This window comes from Myodes glareolus, chromosome 6 (genome assembly GCF_982192425.1).
Source record: "Myodes glareolus chromosome 6, mMyoGla1.1, whole genome shotgun sequence".
NCBI lineage: Eukaryota > Metazoa > Chordata > Mammalia > Rodentia > Cricetidae > Myodes > Myodes glareolus.
The window spans coordinates 113,745,347-113,763,876 of NC_142031.1; the positions used below are offsets into that span (position 1 = coordinate 113,745,347).

General features: G+C 47.9%; 1 protein-coding gene across 8 annotated transcripts in view; it reads right to left on the bottom strand.

Moving 5' to 3' along the window:
- The window catches only part of Prkag2 (protein kinase AMP-activated non-catalytic subunit gamma 2), a 266,876-nt gene that overhangs the window by 43,940 nt on the left and 204,406 nt on the right, over positions 1–18,530 (bottom strand). For all 8 annotated transcript variants that reach the window (XM_048440227.3, XM_048440225.3, XM_048440224.3 and 5 more), the window contains one exon: positions 13,949–14,018. In XM_048440227.3, the coding sequence (XP_048296184.1) occupies positions 13,949–14,018 (70 nt within the window). The remainder of the gene's footprint in view (positions 1–13,948; positions 14,019–18,530) is intronic.

Below are 18,530 nucleotides of genomic sequence, written 5' to 3' on the forward strand. Positions count from 1 at the left end.
CCACCTCCTGGGACTTCAAATATGTGCTAGCAGTAACTGAGGGTTTACACCTGACCCAGAAGCGCACGTAAAACAGGGCAAGGACCAACGGGTAACTCAAAGTCTATCCCAGTGACACACCTCCTACAACAAGGCCACACCTCCTGTCCCTTCCAAACAGTCAGGGACCAAGCACACAGATATAAGAGCCTATGGGGGCTAGTTTCGTTAAACCCGCCCTAGTCCTACTTTTCTTTTTAGAAGGTTTTGTCTTACGTGTACAAGTGTTTTGCCTACATGTTGGTCTGTATACCTTCCATGTGTCTGCAGTGCCTGTGGAGGTGAGAAGAGGGTGTTGGATCCCCTAGATCTGGAGTTACAGACAGCGTGTTTGTTCTGGTCCTCTGCAAGAGCAGCAAGCACTCCTAACTGCTGAGCCGGCTCTCCAGCCCGCCCTACGCTCCCTTCCTTCACACTACTCTTACGGATCTGTTGACAGGGAGCCTCTCTGATTTCTGACGGTCTGTGGTCTCACTCTCCTCTTGCAGAGACTTGACAAAGGTTCATTCGCGTCAATGCTTTCTCCAAGAACAAGGCTTCATCTTTACTGAGCAGGGCTACTTTTCTGTGAGATTTCATCGGTTTCTGTCATGTCAACAGATTTTAGGAGGGGAAAAAAGCTGAAAGGATCTATTCAGCAAACCACCAGAGGGTGTGAGATCAATTCTGTCAGCCAGTGCAGGGGAATTCAAGATGAGTGCACGCCCAAGTCCTCAGAAAACCCCACGAGATTCTGCAGTTAGACTCCGTGACAAAGGCTACCTTCATTCCAGCAGAGGCAATAGCAATTCCTGGAGTTTCAGTGTGGGTCCACACCTGCACGCACGCACACCGTCAGGGGTTAGCAGCAGAGGTCCCATTAGAGCTGCTGTCCATTATGGCACGCCACCGTTCTCAGGGCTGGAAACGCTTCTGTCAGGAGTGACTATTTCAAGTCATAATGTGGGAAAGCCAACTGCAGGCTCATCACAGGCACCAGCCACGGACACCTCTATCAGCTCACAGGCCTGGGAGGCCATACCCCAGTCTGTTTTAGCAGGGACTCAAGTTGAGTGGCAGACGGAGTAGAAAGGAGAGCAAGGCACAGGGAGACTGCACAGCCAGGAACTGTGGCTACCTTTCCTTGTGGCCTTCAGCAAATCAGTCCTTCTGCAGAGGAGGAGCAACTTTTCCTACTGTTCCATTTCTCTCTTCTCCTTTCTTCTCTCCCTTCCCACCCTCCTATCTCTACCCTTACCCCCCTCTTTCCTCTTCCCTTGCCTCCACGTGACCAAGCGTATGGAATTCCCTGCCCACTGAGCACGACGCCTACAGGGCTACATTCCCTAGTCAGTTCAGTTCGGACTCTGTCCACCCGGGGGGTGGGGGTGGGGGACGGGGACGACGGACACACCCGATGCACAGGTGTAGGAGGTCTCAGAACTCCATGACTGACCGCGATAAATGAAGGTTCTGGTGGCTCTCTCCCTGCGATCTGTCAGTTTTCTCGAGGGCGGCATTTAAAGGTTGATCACGAAGACGCACATGAGGATGCACGAAGGCGGGAAGGGGCGCAGACGCAGAGCTTCCACAGACCTGCAGGTATTCAGCTATAGAGAAGCTCCTGGGTTCTCTGTCTTTCAGGGTTTTTAATGGACGCCTATTTAGCAGGCATGAGTGATTAAATCACTGGCCACTGCTGAACAACCTCAAGCCACTTTCTCCTCCCCAGAGGCTAGGAATGGGCTTTAAAGTCCCAACCCTCAACCCTCTAACTCTGCCTTAGCTATCCTGGTGACTAGCCTCACCCTGAAGTTACCAAGGGACAGCCAACCAGCAAGCAGCACTAGCATACAAAACGACATACCACTTTGAAGAGACCCTGAGGATTTTAGACCTTGTATGCCAGGAAATGGGAGACACTACCACTGTATGTGACCATATTATCAGGCTCACGCCGGAACTATGACTATTTCTTCTTTTGATTTTTGCTTCTTTGAGACAGGGTCTCCTCTCACCTAGGCTGCCTGAGACTCATTATGTCACTCAGACTAGCTTTGAACTTGCGGGACTCCTTCGGGCACCATCTCTGAGTGCTGGGATACAGGCGCGCACTACCACGCCAGGCTCTTTATTTGGGGATGATAACACCATCGTGAAGGGTATTCTGAGTACAGAAGTAAACACCAGTGCTCACCATGGCTGGCAAAGCGGCAGTAGCCAGACCTCCACCAAGCACAGGGCTGACTGCAGAGAAAAAGGGACCGGGCCTTTTGAGCTGCCACAATGTTTTGCTTAGCTGGCTAGACATCCTCTTTAGGGCAGTCACCACTGCTATGGAAACTGGTCCACATCCTGCACACTTTAGTGAATGCTATGGTCGTGTTAATCAATGCACATATAATCACAGACGCTAGGTGCTGTTATGTCCAAGTTACCTGTGAAAAAATAAAGCTTTAACTACTTCGCTGAAGGTCCCCAAAGCCACACAGCCAGAACAGGTGAGTGTGTATAGATACATCTTGAGGCGGTCACAACGGATGGCTAAAACATTCTATAACAGTAGCGGCACTATTTCCTCTACCTCCTCTTCTTTCCTTTCTTCATTCTGAGACAGGGTTTCAAGTAGCTCAGGCTGACCAATCTGGATGCACCAGATAGCTGAGGGTGACCTTGAACTCCCTGACTCTCCTGCCTGCAAGTCTGGGCTGGGATTACAGGCCTGGACCACCTTGCCTGGTCTATGCTGTGCTGGGGATCAGACCCAGGGCTCCTGCATGCTATGCAAGCGCTCTATCCACTGACCTCTGTCCATTTCAAAGAGAACGTGCCCCATGATTTATGCAGTGACTTCTTATTAGCAACTTCTTTATAAATGACCCAAGTACTAACCAGAAAGTAAACAAATGGGCGAGCTTGACAGAAGTGACACTTAGTGATAGGACGTAAATTCAGCTCCACAGGAGATAGCTCAAGTGGGATGGACGAAGGCGGCTCACCGAACAGACTGATAAGCAACCACAATCCAGCCCAACAGACCCCAAGTTAGCTCCCTCCCCCACTACTTTCTCCTCCATTATCAAAGACAAATCAGACCCCTTTCTCTACCCCTAACAGAACACACTTCATTCCCACAAAGGAAAGATCTAGAAGACCCTCCTTCAGACACAAACTCTGCAACTAGCAGCATGTCCTGTCTGCCTGAGTGCTTCCGACTTGTCCACTTAGGGGACACAGCATGCTTGGACTGCACAGATGGGTGGAAATGTGTCCTCGTGAAGCGACCTGGTACCTTCCACTCCCCTCTACTTCTCTACATTATTCATCATTATCAAAGTCAGATCTCCCCATCCCTACAGTGCCTTCAACACAAGCACCTCATTTTTTCATAAGAATGAACCACCTGTTTCCTAAAAGTTGACTTAAAAAATAAAATAAAATAAAATAAAATAGAACCAACCACCTGAAGTACCCCAGGCCTATGTGCGAGTGCTAAAGCTCCACATCCACCTAACAAATATTTATAGGAAGCGATGTCTCAGCTGTCACAGCACCACCAGGACCTGCAAAGGCAAACTTCTGCCTTTGATATTGGGACCCACAGGAGGCCTGGTGGAGTTCGTGTGCGTGCATGCAAGCATGGGTGCACGTGGCAAAGGACCTCATAGAAGGCTGGAAAGGCTGGATGGATGACGCAAGGATGAAGAGGGAAGGAAGGAAGGAAGGAAGCAAGAAAGCAGGAGAGGACCCCATGGACAGGCAAAAGATGGTCATGGAGTTTGCAGACAGGACTGGAGGGGGCAGAGCAAGCTTCAGAGATCAACTTGTAGTTCAACCGAAGGATGAAGAGGACTGGGCTGGCAGGAACAGAGAGGCAGTGATATTTTATTTTATAGTGACATTTTATTAATGTTTTAATAAATAAAGCTTGCCTGAAGATCAGAAGGTAAAACTAAGCCACTAGAGGCCAGGCAGTGATCACACATATTTAATCCCAGGATTTGGGAGACAAAGGCAGATGGATCTTTGGGAGTTCAAGGCCACCCTGGGCTACACAAGATCAATGCAGAAACAGAGCCAGGTGGTGCTGGCTCACACCTTTAATCCCAGTTCTAGGGAGTCACTCACATGTCTCTAATCCCAGCACTAACGGGGAATATAAAATGATAAGAGACAAAAGCTCAGTTTGCAGTTGCTCAGCCTTGGTAGAGGCAAGACTTCTCTAGTGGCTTGGCTGTTTTGCTTTTCTGATCTTTAGCTTGAACCCCAATATCTGTCTCTGGGTTTTTATTATTCATGCCACATTTGGTGCCCAACATGGGATATACATTTTAAACTCTCTGTCATGACATTAACGGTCATATAGAGTACTTACTAACTAACTCTAGAAAAAGGTTTCATCTACCTTCCTCTACCTGATTTCAGGTTTGAGTCTCTATCAGTTTTCTGCAGTGAACCATGAGCACGCCTAACAGTGACATATGAAGTCTTCAAAAGGAAGATGGGGCCCCACAATAACGACTCCTTCAGGACTATGACAACAACACTAAGCTGAAAAACACCACCAAAAGATTGGCTTTCGGACTCCAAACTGCTCATAACAATTTCGAGGTGATCCAGCCTCACAGACTACTCTAGCCAGGACTCGAGACAAGCCCTGCCCTTTCCCGGAATTCCGCAGAGACTGGACAACAAATGATACAGCTATGTCTCCCAGGACTTGACAATTAATTCAAATTGTTCTTTTCAGGACCCGCTAAAGATACTAATGCCTCCAGACAGCAGGAAGTAAATTTAAGAATTAGATGCCCACATTTCCAAGAGATGGGCTGGGTGGGTTTTAGCTGTCCAATGGGTTATGGATATTTGTCATTGTTTAGGGGTTGGTAACAAGTTATTGGTTATGACCAGGAGGAAAGCTGAACAAAGAGATTAGATTCAGAGTTCTTATTTTGAAAAGAAAAAAAAGGGGATATAGATATACTATGATAAAAGGGCAGATTACTGAATCTACTCTGGAAAGAAATAAGGGAAGATATAAACATGATAAGATAAAAAGGTAGATTATTGTATTTACTTTTTTAAAGCAACTACTAGTTTTAAATGTTGTACATTTGATTGGAGTTTTTAAATACTGTATACAAATTTTGCATATTAATACAAATTTGATATTAATTTTGTTAGAACATACTGTACATACATTTCTACTTTTTGAAGGTATTGTACCTATGTAGCTCATTTAACAATGTAATGCAAATTTCTAGTCCTTGAAAATTATTATTACCAACTGTTTAGGACAATAAGGAAATGCAGGTTAGTAGTTAATTCCCAGTACAATCGAACTTGTAGTCATATTAGGTATGTTTTCAAGGTCAAAGATATATTTTAGATAGACAGGTCATCTTCAAACACTTCAGAGATCTACAGAATATGGCATTTAAGATGCTTTCATAACAGTTTTTTTTTTACGACAATGAGACATGTCTGCTCCTAGTAGTACCAATCTACTTCAGAGAAGACAATGTGCATCAAAGAAACTCCACATGGAGCTTGCTTTCTTTGCAGCAAAAGCATGCCACTGGGCAAAAAACTGCCCTCCCTCGACTGCTGACAGTATGCTGTTCTAACTGGACAAGCAGGATACAAAAGAGAGTGACTACCAAACTTTCCCAGACAAGGTGGGACAGTCCTTCAAAAACCCTGCTTCACAGAAAGTTTGTCAGATATTCTAGGCTTGTAGGCCAAAGCTGGATGCTCCAAGGCTGCAAAGGAACTTTGGGTGATTGTCCGGACAGTCAGTTGTTTCTGTCATTTCTCACAATTTTTGGAAGTCCCTTGCTCACACATCCTGCTTACTCAGTTAATATTATTTCCCTCTTGGGTCTCTGAGGGAGTTGAAGACTAGATAGTTAAAGTTTTCCTTGTTTATCAGATGCAGATAGAAAGTTATGATAGAAAGTAAATTATGTACAAGACTTTGAACTCACAAAATAGGATAGATATGGAGTATTTTCTCTGAATTTGTAAAATGCAAATGGACTAGACATTGTTGACGTATTTATTGTCTGCATTTATTATATACAGTTATTGTACTTATTATATATAGTTTTCTTATATTAGTTATAGCCTTCTTTTTTATTTTAGTCAAAAGGGGCAATATAGTAATATTTTATTTATGTTTTGATAAATAAAGCTTGCTTGAAGATCAGAAGGTAAAGCTAAGCCACTAGAGGCCAGGCAGTGGTGTCACACACCTTTAATCCCAGAATTTTGGAGACAGAGGCAGATGGATCTCTGTGAGTTCAAGGCCAAGGCCACCCTGGGTATACAAGATCAATACAGAAACAGATCCAAGTAGTGTTGGCTCACACCTTTAATCCCAGTACTAGGGAGTCATGCGTCTTTAATCCCAGCACTAAAGGGGAATAGAAGATGAAAGGACACAGAGGCTCAGTCTGCAGTCGCCCAGCCTTGGTAGAGGAAAGGCTTCTCTAGTGGCTTGGCTGTTTTGCTTTTCTGATCTTTAGCTTGAACCCCAATATCTGTCTCTGGGTTTTTTATTATTCGTGCTACAGGCGATGCTTAGAAAGCAGTCCTAAGAGGTTGTGAGTGAGGTAGCTGGGAAAAGCATCATTCCCTTAAAGCAAGAAGGAAGCGCCATTCACCAAACTAAACTGACAGAATAAAGAGTGGCGGTAGGGGGAAAGAGGAAAAGAGGAAGAAAGGTATGCTGGTTAGGGTTTTGTTTTGTTTGTCAATCTGACACAAGTTGCATCACGTGGGAAGAGGGAACCTTCAACTGAGAAAATATACCTCTATCAGCTTAGCCAATAGGCAAGCCTGTAGAACATCAACTAATGACTGACGTGGGAGAGCCCAGCCCATTACAGGGAATACCAACCCAGGGCAGGTGATCCGGGGTTGTATAAAAACACAGGGTGAACAAATCATGAGGAGCAAGGCCAGTCCTTTATGGCCTCTGCTTCGGGCTTCTCCCTTCGGGTTTCTTTCCTGACTCCACTCAATGATGGCATGTGATCTGGGAGTTGTAAGACAAATCCTTTCCTCCACAGAGAGAGAGAGAGAGAGAGAAGGGGGGACAGGGAGGAAGAGACGAGGAAGGCAAGAAGATCAGACTATGGGGATCAAGCACGGAAATCATGACTGGTTTTGACAGGTAGGCACCTGTGCAGGACAGAGGCCCTGCTGGAGAGGTGGACTGGCCATCCTTAGACACTCAGAGCCAGGGAGTGAGCCTCAGAGGGGGCCACAGGAACATCTGGCATCTTCCATTGGGGAAGGAAGGGTGACTGCATGGAGCTGAGACACACCATCTTACATTTGCTGCAAAAGGCAGAGAAAAAAAATCCAGGGAGAGAACCAACAGCCAGTCATGGTGAGGAACCCGCCAAGGACCAGGCAGCTACTCCAGCTGGGTCACAGGAATTAAGGGTGAGCTTCGAGAAGAGGGCAGAGGACAACTCTGTGGACTACTGGTCAGGAGTAGGGTGAGGGTTGACTGTGCGCGCCGGATTCTGAGCAAGAGAAGCTTCTACTAACCATGGTAAGTTTGGATACAGGATAGAATTGGTGAAAAGAATAAACAGGAGGTGACCATGGGTAAGAGAGCTTTCTGAAGGGACGATGACCTCACACTGGTCTCCAACAAGGACTTGACTCTAGGTGAGTAGCATGTGTCAGGAGTGTGACTTTGGCTGTGCAGGGCACGCCATCTTAGGGGGGGACGACACCTCCCCTCTTCCCTTCTCGATGAGATGGGGTGGTAATGGTATTTGCCTTAGAGTCACCCTGAGACTTAGCATAGTGCCACAGTAACACCAGCAACTATTAAAGATGAAGGAAAAAAGAAGGTTAAAAACGCTTCCAGTGCTCCAGCGATGCCAATGCTGCTGTACAAACACCATTGTTCTCTGTACTTGATAGGTGATGCTGGAAGCCACATTGGCCAAACCACAGGTCTGGACTCTTGTGAGTGGGCTGGTAGAGTGCCAGCTGGACAGTGATGGTACCTGGAGGACATTTCCCATCAGGGCTATAGGGCAGCAAGACACAGCCTTCTGGAAGGACGCTCACGTGACCCTAGTGAAATGACCATAGGTGCTGCATTGGTTCTTGATGACTTTCTAGTTGGTTCTAGGCACTTGCAAAGCCTGGTGATTAGTCTCACTTTGCAATACCCAAATATGCCTATGCACTCTCCTGTCTGTTTAAACTGGCCACGGATCTTTCCTTTCCAGGCAACGCAACCTGTTTCTGTCTGTCTGTCTTAGCCTCTTTGTGCTACTTGAACAGAATTCCATGTTCTGGGGAAAGCATATTTATCTGGCTCTTGATTTTGGTGGTGGGAAAAGCTAAAGAACATGGAGTCCATGTCTGCCGAGTCTGACTGTGTCATAATGGGTGAGGGCATCACATGGCAGCTGGTACAAGAGGGAGCGGACTCTCATGGTCAGAAGCAACAGAGTGGCGGGGCTAGCTGGATCCTTTACAGCCTGCCCTTGGAAGAACCAATCAATCCCTTCTGAGAGTGTGGCCCAGAGGCTTCAGTACTTCACTGGGGCCTCTCAAAGAGCCACCACCTTTCCATGTTACATGGGGGCCAAAATTTCATCCCAGAGGCTTCTACAGGAGGTGCAGACTTCCTCCAAAGCACAGTTTACTAGGCAACTGGTCTACCTTCTTAAGTCTAAGATATCATCAAGAGGTGTTAGAACTTGACTTCAGATGCACTAAAAACATGTGGCAACGTGTTAAAAACAGGGAGAGCTAGGCAGGAAGAAAATCCAACTACAGATATTTCATATAACCTTACTTAATCTTGTGGTCAAGAATCAATATATTCCTGGCCTACAAACACAGCAAGAGAAGGCTAGAGTTCAGCGCACAGACCTTCTGAACCTGTTACTTGACATGTCTACCACCAGAGGTCAGCACCCCTCACGTCACAAGCAAAAATCTGTAGACTGACTTGGCCACACCTCACTCTTCTAGGCAAGTCAGAAGGGACGGTTTCATAGGTTGCTCTCTCCCCACAAAGGCTGTATGGCTTAATTTCCTATCCTCATAAGAATTTAATACCACACGGAAACTGGACCTGTTCGTGCCTGGTAACTTGTGAGACACCAAAGACTGCTGCATGTCCACAGTGTGCTGTCACCACGGAGAGCCCATCTTCACTTACTGCATGCTCAAGATGTGCTGTCTACCAAGGGGATAACGCCGGGTTATTAGTGATGTTATAACTAAACTAGTTATAAAATTTATAATTAAAATTATTAGTTATAATTTTTTTTTTGTACACTGGTCATTGGATGTTCTGGAGTCTGATTTCCAAACAGGAATGGAAAGCAAGCAAGTGGTCTCCAAGTGCCAGGCCCATGTTTGGCAGAGAGACTCTATAATGATAACAATACTACAACAAAACCTCAGGAGGCTCTGAGGATTACCCAAGGAAAGGCAGCCATTCCCTCATGTGACGGGGCCTCAACTCTGAGATGCTTGACTGGAAAATGATGTTCATCCTCCCATACAGAGTAGCTCCTATTCTTGTGTAAGTATTCACGTGTCCATGCATCCAAGTGTTTGGGTGCATGGGTGAAGGCCTGAGGTGCTGGTCAGAGGTGCTGTGGAGCTAGTCTGGCTGGCCAGCAAGCTTCAGGGATCTGCCACCCTTCACTGTATGCAGGATTACAGGCTTGCATCACCATGCTCAGCTCTTATATGTGGGTACTGAGGATTGAGTTTAGGTCCTCACGTTTGCTGTTTAGTTTTTTTCCACTTGACCCCAGACAGAGTTACCTGGGAAGAGGGACCTTCAACTGAGAAAACATTTCTATCATACTGGCCTGTGGGCAAGTTTGTTGGGGCATTTTCACAATAATAATTGATGAGGGAGGGCTAGTTTACCATTGGTGATACTGGTCCTGGGTCAGTGGTCCAGAGTGCTACAAAAAAGCAGTCCATGTGAGGCATGGAAAGTAAGCCAGGAAGTAGTATTATTCCATGGCCTCTGCCTGCTTCAAGTCCTGCCTCCAGGTTCCTGCCCCGACTTTCCTTCATGGTGATCTACAAGCTGTAAGATGAAACAAACCCTTTCTTCTCCAAGTTGCTGTAGGTCACGGTGTCTGTCACAGCGTCGGGGAGGAAACTAGGGCACCACGGTTGAGCAGCAAATCCGCTACTGACGGAGCTATCTCCTCAGCCCCTTTCTTATTTTTGATCACTCTAGACTCAGTTAGCCAGGCTCCCAAAACAAGACTGTGTGTGAGTGAGGTCTGAAAACTGAAGAAAGGGGGCAGGATGGAACCCAGGGTACAGATGGGACAGATCATGAGGGGTAAAGGAGAGGGGAAGACCACGGCAGCTAGTCACCTTAAACCTGAACCTCTGCAATTCCCCAGACTGTAGGGGATGACGGGACGGAAGCCAAGGATGGAGATAAAGCCGAAAAGGTGTCCAGCTGGAGAGCAGTGCCAGGCTCCAGCAGGCTGAATGACCAGCACTGCAACTACAGGGAGATGATTTCTAAAGCAGCCAAGCCTGTGCTTGGATGCTCAGACCCAGCCAAGAAACAAACGCAAAGCAGTTAAGATAGATAAACACAAATGCTGAGAAGATGTGACTGGTCCCAGAGTTTAAAAGAATTAAAAAAGCAAACACGTCAAGCGGGATCCAGAGAGGCTCCGTTCTTATGGCTTTGCACTCATCAGACCACTGAATTCTCCCAACATCATAAAGTCAGTATAGACATTTAAGGAGGCCACTGGGATCTTAGCAGTAGACACCAGGAGAGGCGGAGCATGGGGAGAAAGCCTCAGAGAAAAGATTTGGGGTGCATCTGGAAGTCGCAGTAAGCTTGGTGGGAGGCAGGAAGGGTGACAGCCATGCAGAGGGGCATGTGGAGCATGGCTTGGTGTGCTGTGTCTAGGAGCCAAATCTGGCCCATTTCATAAATCAGTTTTCTTGGAATCTAGCCCTACCCACTGTGTTTGGCCTCGGGCTGCTTTCTTACATCAAGGGCAAGCTGGGCAGCTATGACAAAACCTGAGACCATATAGCCCACATGGCCAGGCCCTTTGCTGCATCTGATGACCCATGACCTGGAGCCTCACTCTTTATGACGCAGCGGAGAGGAGGCCCAGCAGGGCTGGGCAGCAGGAAACATGCAGGCCCCATCCTAGACCTGCAGAACTGGGGGAGCCAGGAACGATTGCCTTTTGAAAGGGCCTCAGGATATTCTTCTGCACAGGAAGGCACTGAGAAGACCCAAGTCTACACTGACGCAGACACAAGAGCAGTGAGCAGAAGCATCTCCCTAACCAGCATTGCGGTGGTACCACCATAGTTCCGGTGATCAACAGCCCCAACCATGCCGTGCAGGCCTCACTTCCACCTCCCCTTTCCTCCGAGCTGCTTTAATGCCCTGGAATGCCTTCTGAGAACTGGAACAGAGTTGAGATTTCTTAGGACAGAGAAACAGCTTGGGTACAACACTACCGGTTATCATGCGCTTCCATGTATAACAAATGTTATCGCCTCTACGCCATGCCTCTAAAAGCCCATGTGTAACTGAAGATATCAACTGGGTTAACAAGGAAGTTGAGAGACGACCACGGGACAGTGTCAATCTGGACCTGCTCCGTGGGCAGCTAGCATAGGACACATATTCCCGGTGACTTACAGGGGTGATGTCTCACGGCTGCAACTTTCTCTCTCCCTTCAAACAAGCAGCTTTCCTGAATTCCAGGTAAGCCAACCATTTAAAGTTCCAGGGAAACAAGGCAGTGTTCTGGACTATTCCACCAACATCATTCCCTCTTCTAGCTCCGCCTGACAGCTCCCAAGTAATCGTTTAATATTCTGCCTTCTTAAGAATCTAGAAACATTTGACAGGGTTATTCGTGGAATCCAGGGTGCTTAAAAGTAATGATGGCAATGTAGATAAAAATAGATGGGTGGCAAGGGGGCACTCACTCCTGTATTATTTTCACATGCTTAGCTTTAATACTGCACATTCATGACTTGGGCAGAGGCGATCCAGAGGCGGAAGAGTGCAGAGCTAGCTCTAAGAAGTGGGCAATGATGTAAATCTCAAGAATAAAGAAGAGCTGCGAGGGGCTGGAGAGATGGCTCAGTGGTTAAGAGCACTGGTTGCTTTTCCAGAGGACCCGGGTTCAACTCCCAGTACCTACATGGCAGCTCACAACTGTCTGTAACTCCAGTTCTAGGGGATCCCACAACCTCACATCAATGCGCACAAAATGAAATTAAATGAAAAAAAAAAAAAAGGAGAGCCATGAAACCTGTGCTAAGCAGAATCCCCATGTGATTCAATAGTAAAAGCCTTTAGAAGTCTGATTTCCCACATGGCTAAGGGCACTTAGTAAAAGTAACTTTTACAAAGCACTGGCTTTGGGGTTTGCAGTGTCTGAATACCCCAGTGCAGATGGTCTCATTTAATCCTCAAGGAAGCTCCATTCTACACAAGAGGAAACTAAGGCACAGGGAACTCACACCACTTGTCTGGGGACCGAGTAAGAGATGGAGGCGAGATATGAATGAGGCGCCACTCTGGGAGGTTTCACTTTAATCTGCAAAATATTGGATACCTCACACCATAGACCGTGCAGCCAGTGGTCACTACCTGCTGTACAATATACTAACATCAAGGGATGATGAGGTAGACAGGTAAGACACAGGCCTACCTTTTGATAGGACAAAGCACAAACGAAGCCCAGAAAGAGTCTGAATTGCACCATTTGTTAATAGCGAAGACATTTCTATAAACACGTTATCTTTAGGCCAGTACATCTGTGAAGTGCTTCCACAAGCTACAACAGCACCGGCCTAACGCTATCAGGGTAGCATTCCCCAGCTGGCTCTGTGTGCTTATTTAAGTAATTGCCTGAACATAAATGAACAGGGGTATTAAAGTAAAGTTGGCACAAGGGACGGCATCCACACGGCACATGCTTTGTTCCAGGCCCTTCATTCTGTCAGTACTCTTGGAAAAAAAAAAAAAAAAAAAAAAAAAGAGCAGCCGCTAAATAAATCATGGAAGTACGCGAAACTGCTTAAGGCCTTTTATAGTCTCCAAATGGTCATGCATCTTATATAAAGTTCATTTCCGACTTCCCCGTTTAAATGTTAGCAGCCTCAAAATAAGATCCAGGCTATTTACCTGTAAGAAGATACAATTGGAAAATAGGGCAGGAAGAGGAAAAACCAGGAGACTAGAGAGGAGACAGGATGACCAAGTGTGAGGGGGTCGCCCGAACTCAAACCAGTTCAATCAGCCACTTCAGTTTTGCCGATTTAACTTTACTCATTGGGGGCTGGGGGGAGACACACCCTACTGAAGGTATTTCCACAAATACAGAGAAGGAAACCGGTTTGTTATTTGAAGGCATGGGCTGTCCGTGTGATTCCTGGGTGTCCTCGGAGCGCTCGGTGACATGCACAATTAGGGCTGCATGACACCTGGCTCTCGCTCGAGTTCGGGTGCCGAGGACAAAAGGGCCGTCCCTCGGAGCGCGCGGGCGGCCGCTCCCGGGAGCGGGGCTGCGTCCCCCGGAATCCGGCTGCGTTCGCGGGAGCGGCGCTGCGTCCCTTGGAGCGGAGCTGCATTCCCCGGTGCTGGACTGCATCCGCGGAGCGACGCTGTGTCCCCGGGAACCCGGTTCCATCCCCGGAACCAGGCTGCAACCCGGAGAATAGGGCTGCATCCCCCCCCTCTAGTCAGACAGTGTCCCTGGGAACCGGGCTGCTTCCCTGGGGCTGGGTACTTCCCCAGAGCCGGGCTGCGTCCCCAGGAATCCGGCTGCATCCCGGGAGCCCGGTGCTTCCCCCGGACCGGGCTGCAGTCCCGGTGCCGGCCGCCGGCAGTGCAGGGTGCGGGTCGCGCACTCACCTTCCTCTTGGAACTCCAGCTTCTCCAGCATGCCGGTTTCCGCGGATCCCGGGGCCGCCGCCAGCGCCGCCTGAGGGGGAGGAGGAGGACACGGATCAGCATGGGCCGCGGCGACCCGGCTTCTCTCGCCCCGGGAGGAGGGGCCTGCAGCGGCGACGGGCGCGCGCGGCAGCGGGCGCGCGCAGCAGGCTAGGGCGGAGCGCGTCCCCGCCCAGGCCGGGCAGCCGCAGGTGGGCCGCGATGGCACGCTCCGCTCCCCCCGCGCCTTTGGTACGGTCCGCGAGCAAGCGTGGGAAGGGGGAGCGGCGTTCACAGCGCTTCGTCCGCCGCGCGCGCCACCGGACACGCGCGTCCTCGCGCAGGTGTGGGCCCATGGGCGCCCGCCGCACCCTCGGCGGGGGCGCGCTTCCCTCTCGGGGCCCTGCGCGGACGGCGTACCGCTCCCATAAAAGGAGAGGCTGCCCGCGGGGTCGCGCTTCGCCGGCGCTTTCGCGCGCTCTCCAATCCCTCCTCCACCCCCCCGCGCGGCGGATCTCTGAACTGGCTTCCTCCCCTCGCAGCTCGCTCTTTCCTCACCGCCACAGCTTGCTGCCAGAAGTTCACACATTTTAAATCAGGCCCCGGGCACGCCCGTCGCCCTGGACTTGGGTATCTGAGACTTCCCTATCGCCAGCTAGGGTTGGCAGGCGGCGAGGCTGGCAGCCGCTTGCTATCCGGGCGAACAGCGCCCGCAGGGAGGGGACCGAGGCTGTGGACGGCCAGCACCTGCGGGGTCACCGACCTCGGCGGGAACTTGTCATTCTTACAGCACAGAAGCAGGAAGTAGAGACCTCTTTAGTCACTTTAGATGGGTCAATAACTAAATCTAAATATCCCCCTCTCAAAAGAAAAAAGTTTGATAAGGTGTTTTGTGATAAAATTATGCATTTTGTTATGCTTTTAGTGAAAACCTGAACACTTTAACTTCTAAGTTCAGGAGCAAGCGGTTTCGTAGCTCTCTCTCAACCAAGTACAAGGGATGAAAGGCAGATTGGAAAAGGGCCTGAGGTGGAGAGGAGAATGTGAGGTGGGGGTTGAGGGAAGAACTGGAGGGGAAGGGGATGGAACATGATCAAAATACATTCTATGTTGGGGCTGGAAAGGTGGTTCAGTGGTTAGGGGCACTTGCTGCCCTTGCAGAGCTTTCCCAGCACCCACGGGACAGCACCCGCATCTTCTAACTCCAGTTCCAGGAGATCTGGCACTCTTTCTGGCTTCTGTAGGCACTGCATGGAGGTGGTGCACACATACTTGCAGGTAAAATTAAATATATATATATATTAAATATTGCATGCATGCATGTATGAGGTTCTCAAAGAATAAATTAAAAATAGTAAAGAAGGCATGCTACTTGTGAAGAAAGAAATGAAAATTCAATGGCAGGCTATCCACGTACAAAATCCCAAAGACTGCAAACAAACCAAACGGGAAGATCAGTGAGGTCATAGGATCAGGACAGTGCATCTGATAAAGTAAGAATAAGTGCACGGAAGCTGATATCAAATACTGTTTACAATCTCTGCAAAGAAAGTTAGTATGTAAAATAAACATAGGAAACCATATACATAGTTTATATTCTAAAAAAACTGCACAGTGTGAGTGAGGTTGTTATCAATGAGGGGTTGTTGGTGAACAGAGGTGTTGTGGGATATTCCTTTAAGATGTGCTACATTCATTTATGCTGTAGAACATTTGTTGCATTCTTTTATGTTGCATTTGTTTAACTGTGAAGCTGTTACTTTGCCTGTCTAAAACACCTGATTGGTCTAATAAAGAGCTTAATGACCAATAGCGAGGCTGAGAGGGATAGGTAGGGCTGCCAAGCAGATAGAATGAATAGGAGAAATCTAGACTCTGAAGAAGAGAGAAGAAGGAGGAGCCAGAACAGGAGGAGAGAAGGATGCCAGGGGCCAGCCACCCAGTCACACAGTCAGCCTCGAAGTAAGAAAGAAAGAAAAACATAGAGTAAAGAAAGGTAAAAAGCCCAGAGGCAAAATGTAGTTGAAGAGAAATGGAATAATAATAATTAAAGTTAGAAAAGCTGTCTAGAAACAAGTCAAGCTAAGGCCGGGCACTCATAAGTAAGAGTACATTTCCATGTATTTGTTTGGGAGCTGGGTGGCAGGCCCCCAAGAGTTAAAAAAAAACCCAACTACACAGAAGTAATCAGTGTGGGGCACCCCACATTCTAGGGCTGGAAGACCCAACAGAAAAAGTCAGTTATCTTCCAAGGTCATCTTTGGGTTTCCTTCAAGTCCTGTCAAAATCTGAGGTACTCTGTTTCATAGACACAGATAAGATGATTATCTTGTGGAAAGGTACAAGCTTTGAAATACCTGAAATAACCTAGAATGAAGTGGGAGGAGTCACATTTCCCAAAAGGAAAGCTTGCAGAGAGGGCTGGAGAGATGGTTCGGGTGGTTGAGGGTCCACCGTTCTCTAGCAGAGAGACTTACAGTTAAGTCCCCAGCACCCTTATCAGGTGGCTTAATCTGACTGTGACGCCAGCTCCAGTGGCCTCTGGGGCAATGCACTGATGTTGCTAAAAACCATAAAGAGACACATAATACACATACATTTTTTAAAAAAGTAAAAACAGGCCTGGTGTGGTGGCATGTGTCTTTAATCCCAACACTTGGGAGGCAGAAAAAGGTGGATCTCTGTGAGTTTGAGGCTAGCCTGGTCTACAAGAGCTAGTTCCAGGACAGGCTCCAAAGCTACAGAGAAACCCTGTCTCAAAAAAACAACAAAAAACCCAACCAGAACACAACACAACACAACTTTTAGAGAAGCTCCCAGTATAACTGTAATAATCAGGACTGTGTGGTGTTAGCAGAGAGACTGTAAGCCACAGCAGCTAGACCTGTCCCCAAGCCAGTGTTAAGCCAAGCTTTGGGAAATGCAGAAGGGCGGTTCTCCCAACCAGCACTGGTCATCAACATCAGAACAAGCAAAAGAAAACAACCAAAACTATCCCAATGTAAATCTCACAAATTCTCCAAAATTGGCTCAATTTGGGTCAGGAATAAAATAATATGTGAACCTTTTAGAAAAAAAAAAGGAAAAATTGATAAATCTCCAAAATGGGAAAAAATATTTACGAACCACATAGTCAACAAGTGACTGGTGTCTTGAATATAAAAAGAATGCTGAAAACTCAGAGAGAATCTAGTCAGGACACAGACAAAATGAATGAAGAGACCATTCACCAGAGAGTAGGGGGACATAGTGCTGATTTGGCACCAAGCACAAGAGGAAGGCTCAGCATCCGCCTTCAGGGTGATGTAAGTCAGATGCTGATGTCAATACAAACTCATTAGGATGGTTAAGGTCAAAACTGTACCAGTGTCAAATGTTGGTGAGGAAGGAACCCAAAAGAACCCCTTCTCTATTGCTGGGGTGGATACAGACGGGGAGGGGCTGGGGAGATGGCTTAGCAGTTGAGAGCTCCTTCTGCTCTTTTCCAGAAGGCCTTAGTTCAGTTCCCTGCACTCACATCAGCAGCTCGCAACTGCCTACAACTCCAGCTCCAGGGGATCTGGACACCTCTGAGGACACCTGCACTCGTGCACACACCTATATGTGCACAGACCTAAACGCTCATGTGCACAGACCTAAACGCTCATGTGCACAGACCTAAACGCTCATGTGCACAGACCTATACGCTCATGTGCACAGACCTAAACGCTCATGTGCACAGACCTAAACGCTCATGTGCACAGACCTAAACGCTCATGTGCACAGACCTAAACGCTCATGTGCACAGACCTAAACGCTCACGTGCACAGACCTAAACGCTCATGTGCACAGACCTAAACGCTCACGTGCACAGACCTAAACGCTCACGTGCACAGACCTAAACGCTCACGTGCACAGACCTAAACGCTCACGTGCACAGACCTAAACGCTCATGTGCACAGACCTAAATGCTCAATGTGCACAGACCTATATGCCCATGCACATAATTAAAAATAAATCTGAAATGGAATCCAGAATGAAAAGAGTCTTCTGAAAACACTTTGGCGGTTTCCTACAGAGCCAAGCACAGCTTGAGCCCTTACATTATCTCAGGGCTACAAAAGCTGCACGTGTACACAGAAGAGCTATACCTGGGTATTCACAGCAGCTGCCCTTGTAAAAGGCTCAACTGGCATTACAGGTGCCATTTCATGAATGACTGCTGAAAACACAGCAAACCATCTATACCATGGAACACTGTGATGCCCTTCAAAAGGTCAACCAGCAGGGCGGTGGTGGTACACATCTTTAATCCCAGCACTTGGGAGGCAGAGGCAAGTGGATCTCTGTGATTGTAGGCCGGCCTGGTCTACATCGTGAGTTCCAGGACAGCCAGGATTGTTACACAGAGACACCCTGTCTTGAAACAAACAAACGAAACTAAAGGTCAATCAATTATATGTTGGACTAACTGGGTATGGAGGTGCACACCTTTGATCTCAGCATTCAGGAGACAGGGATAAGTGGATCTCTGAATTCTAGGCCAGCCCAGTCTACATAGTGAGTTACATGCCTGCCAGAACTA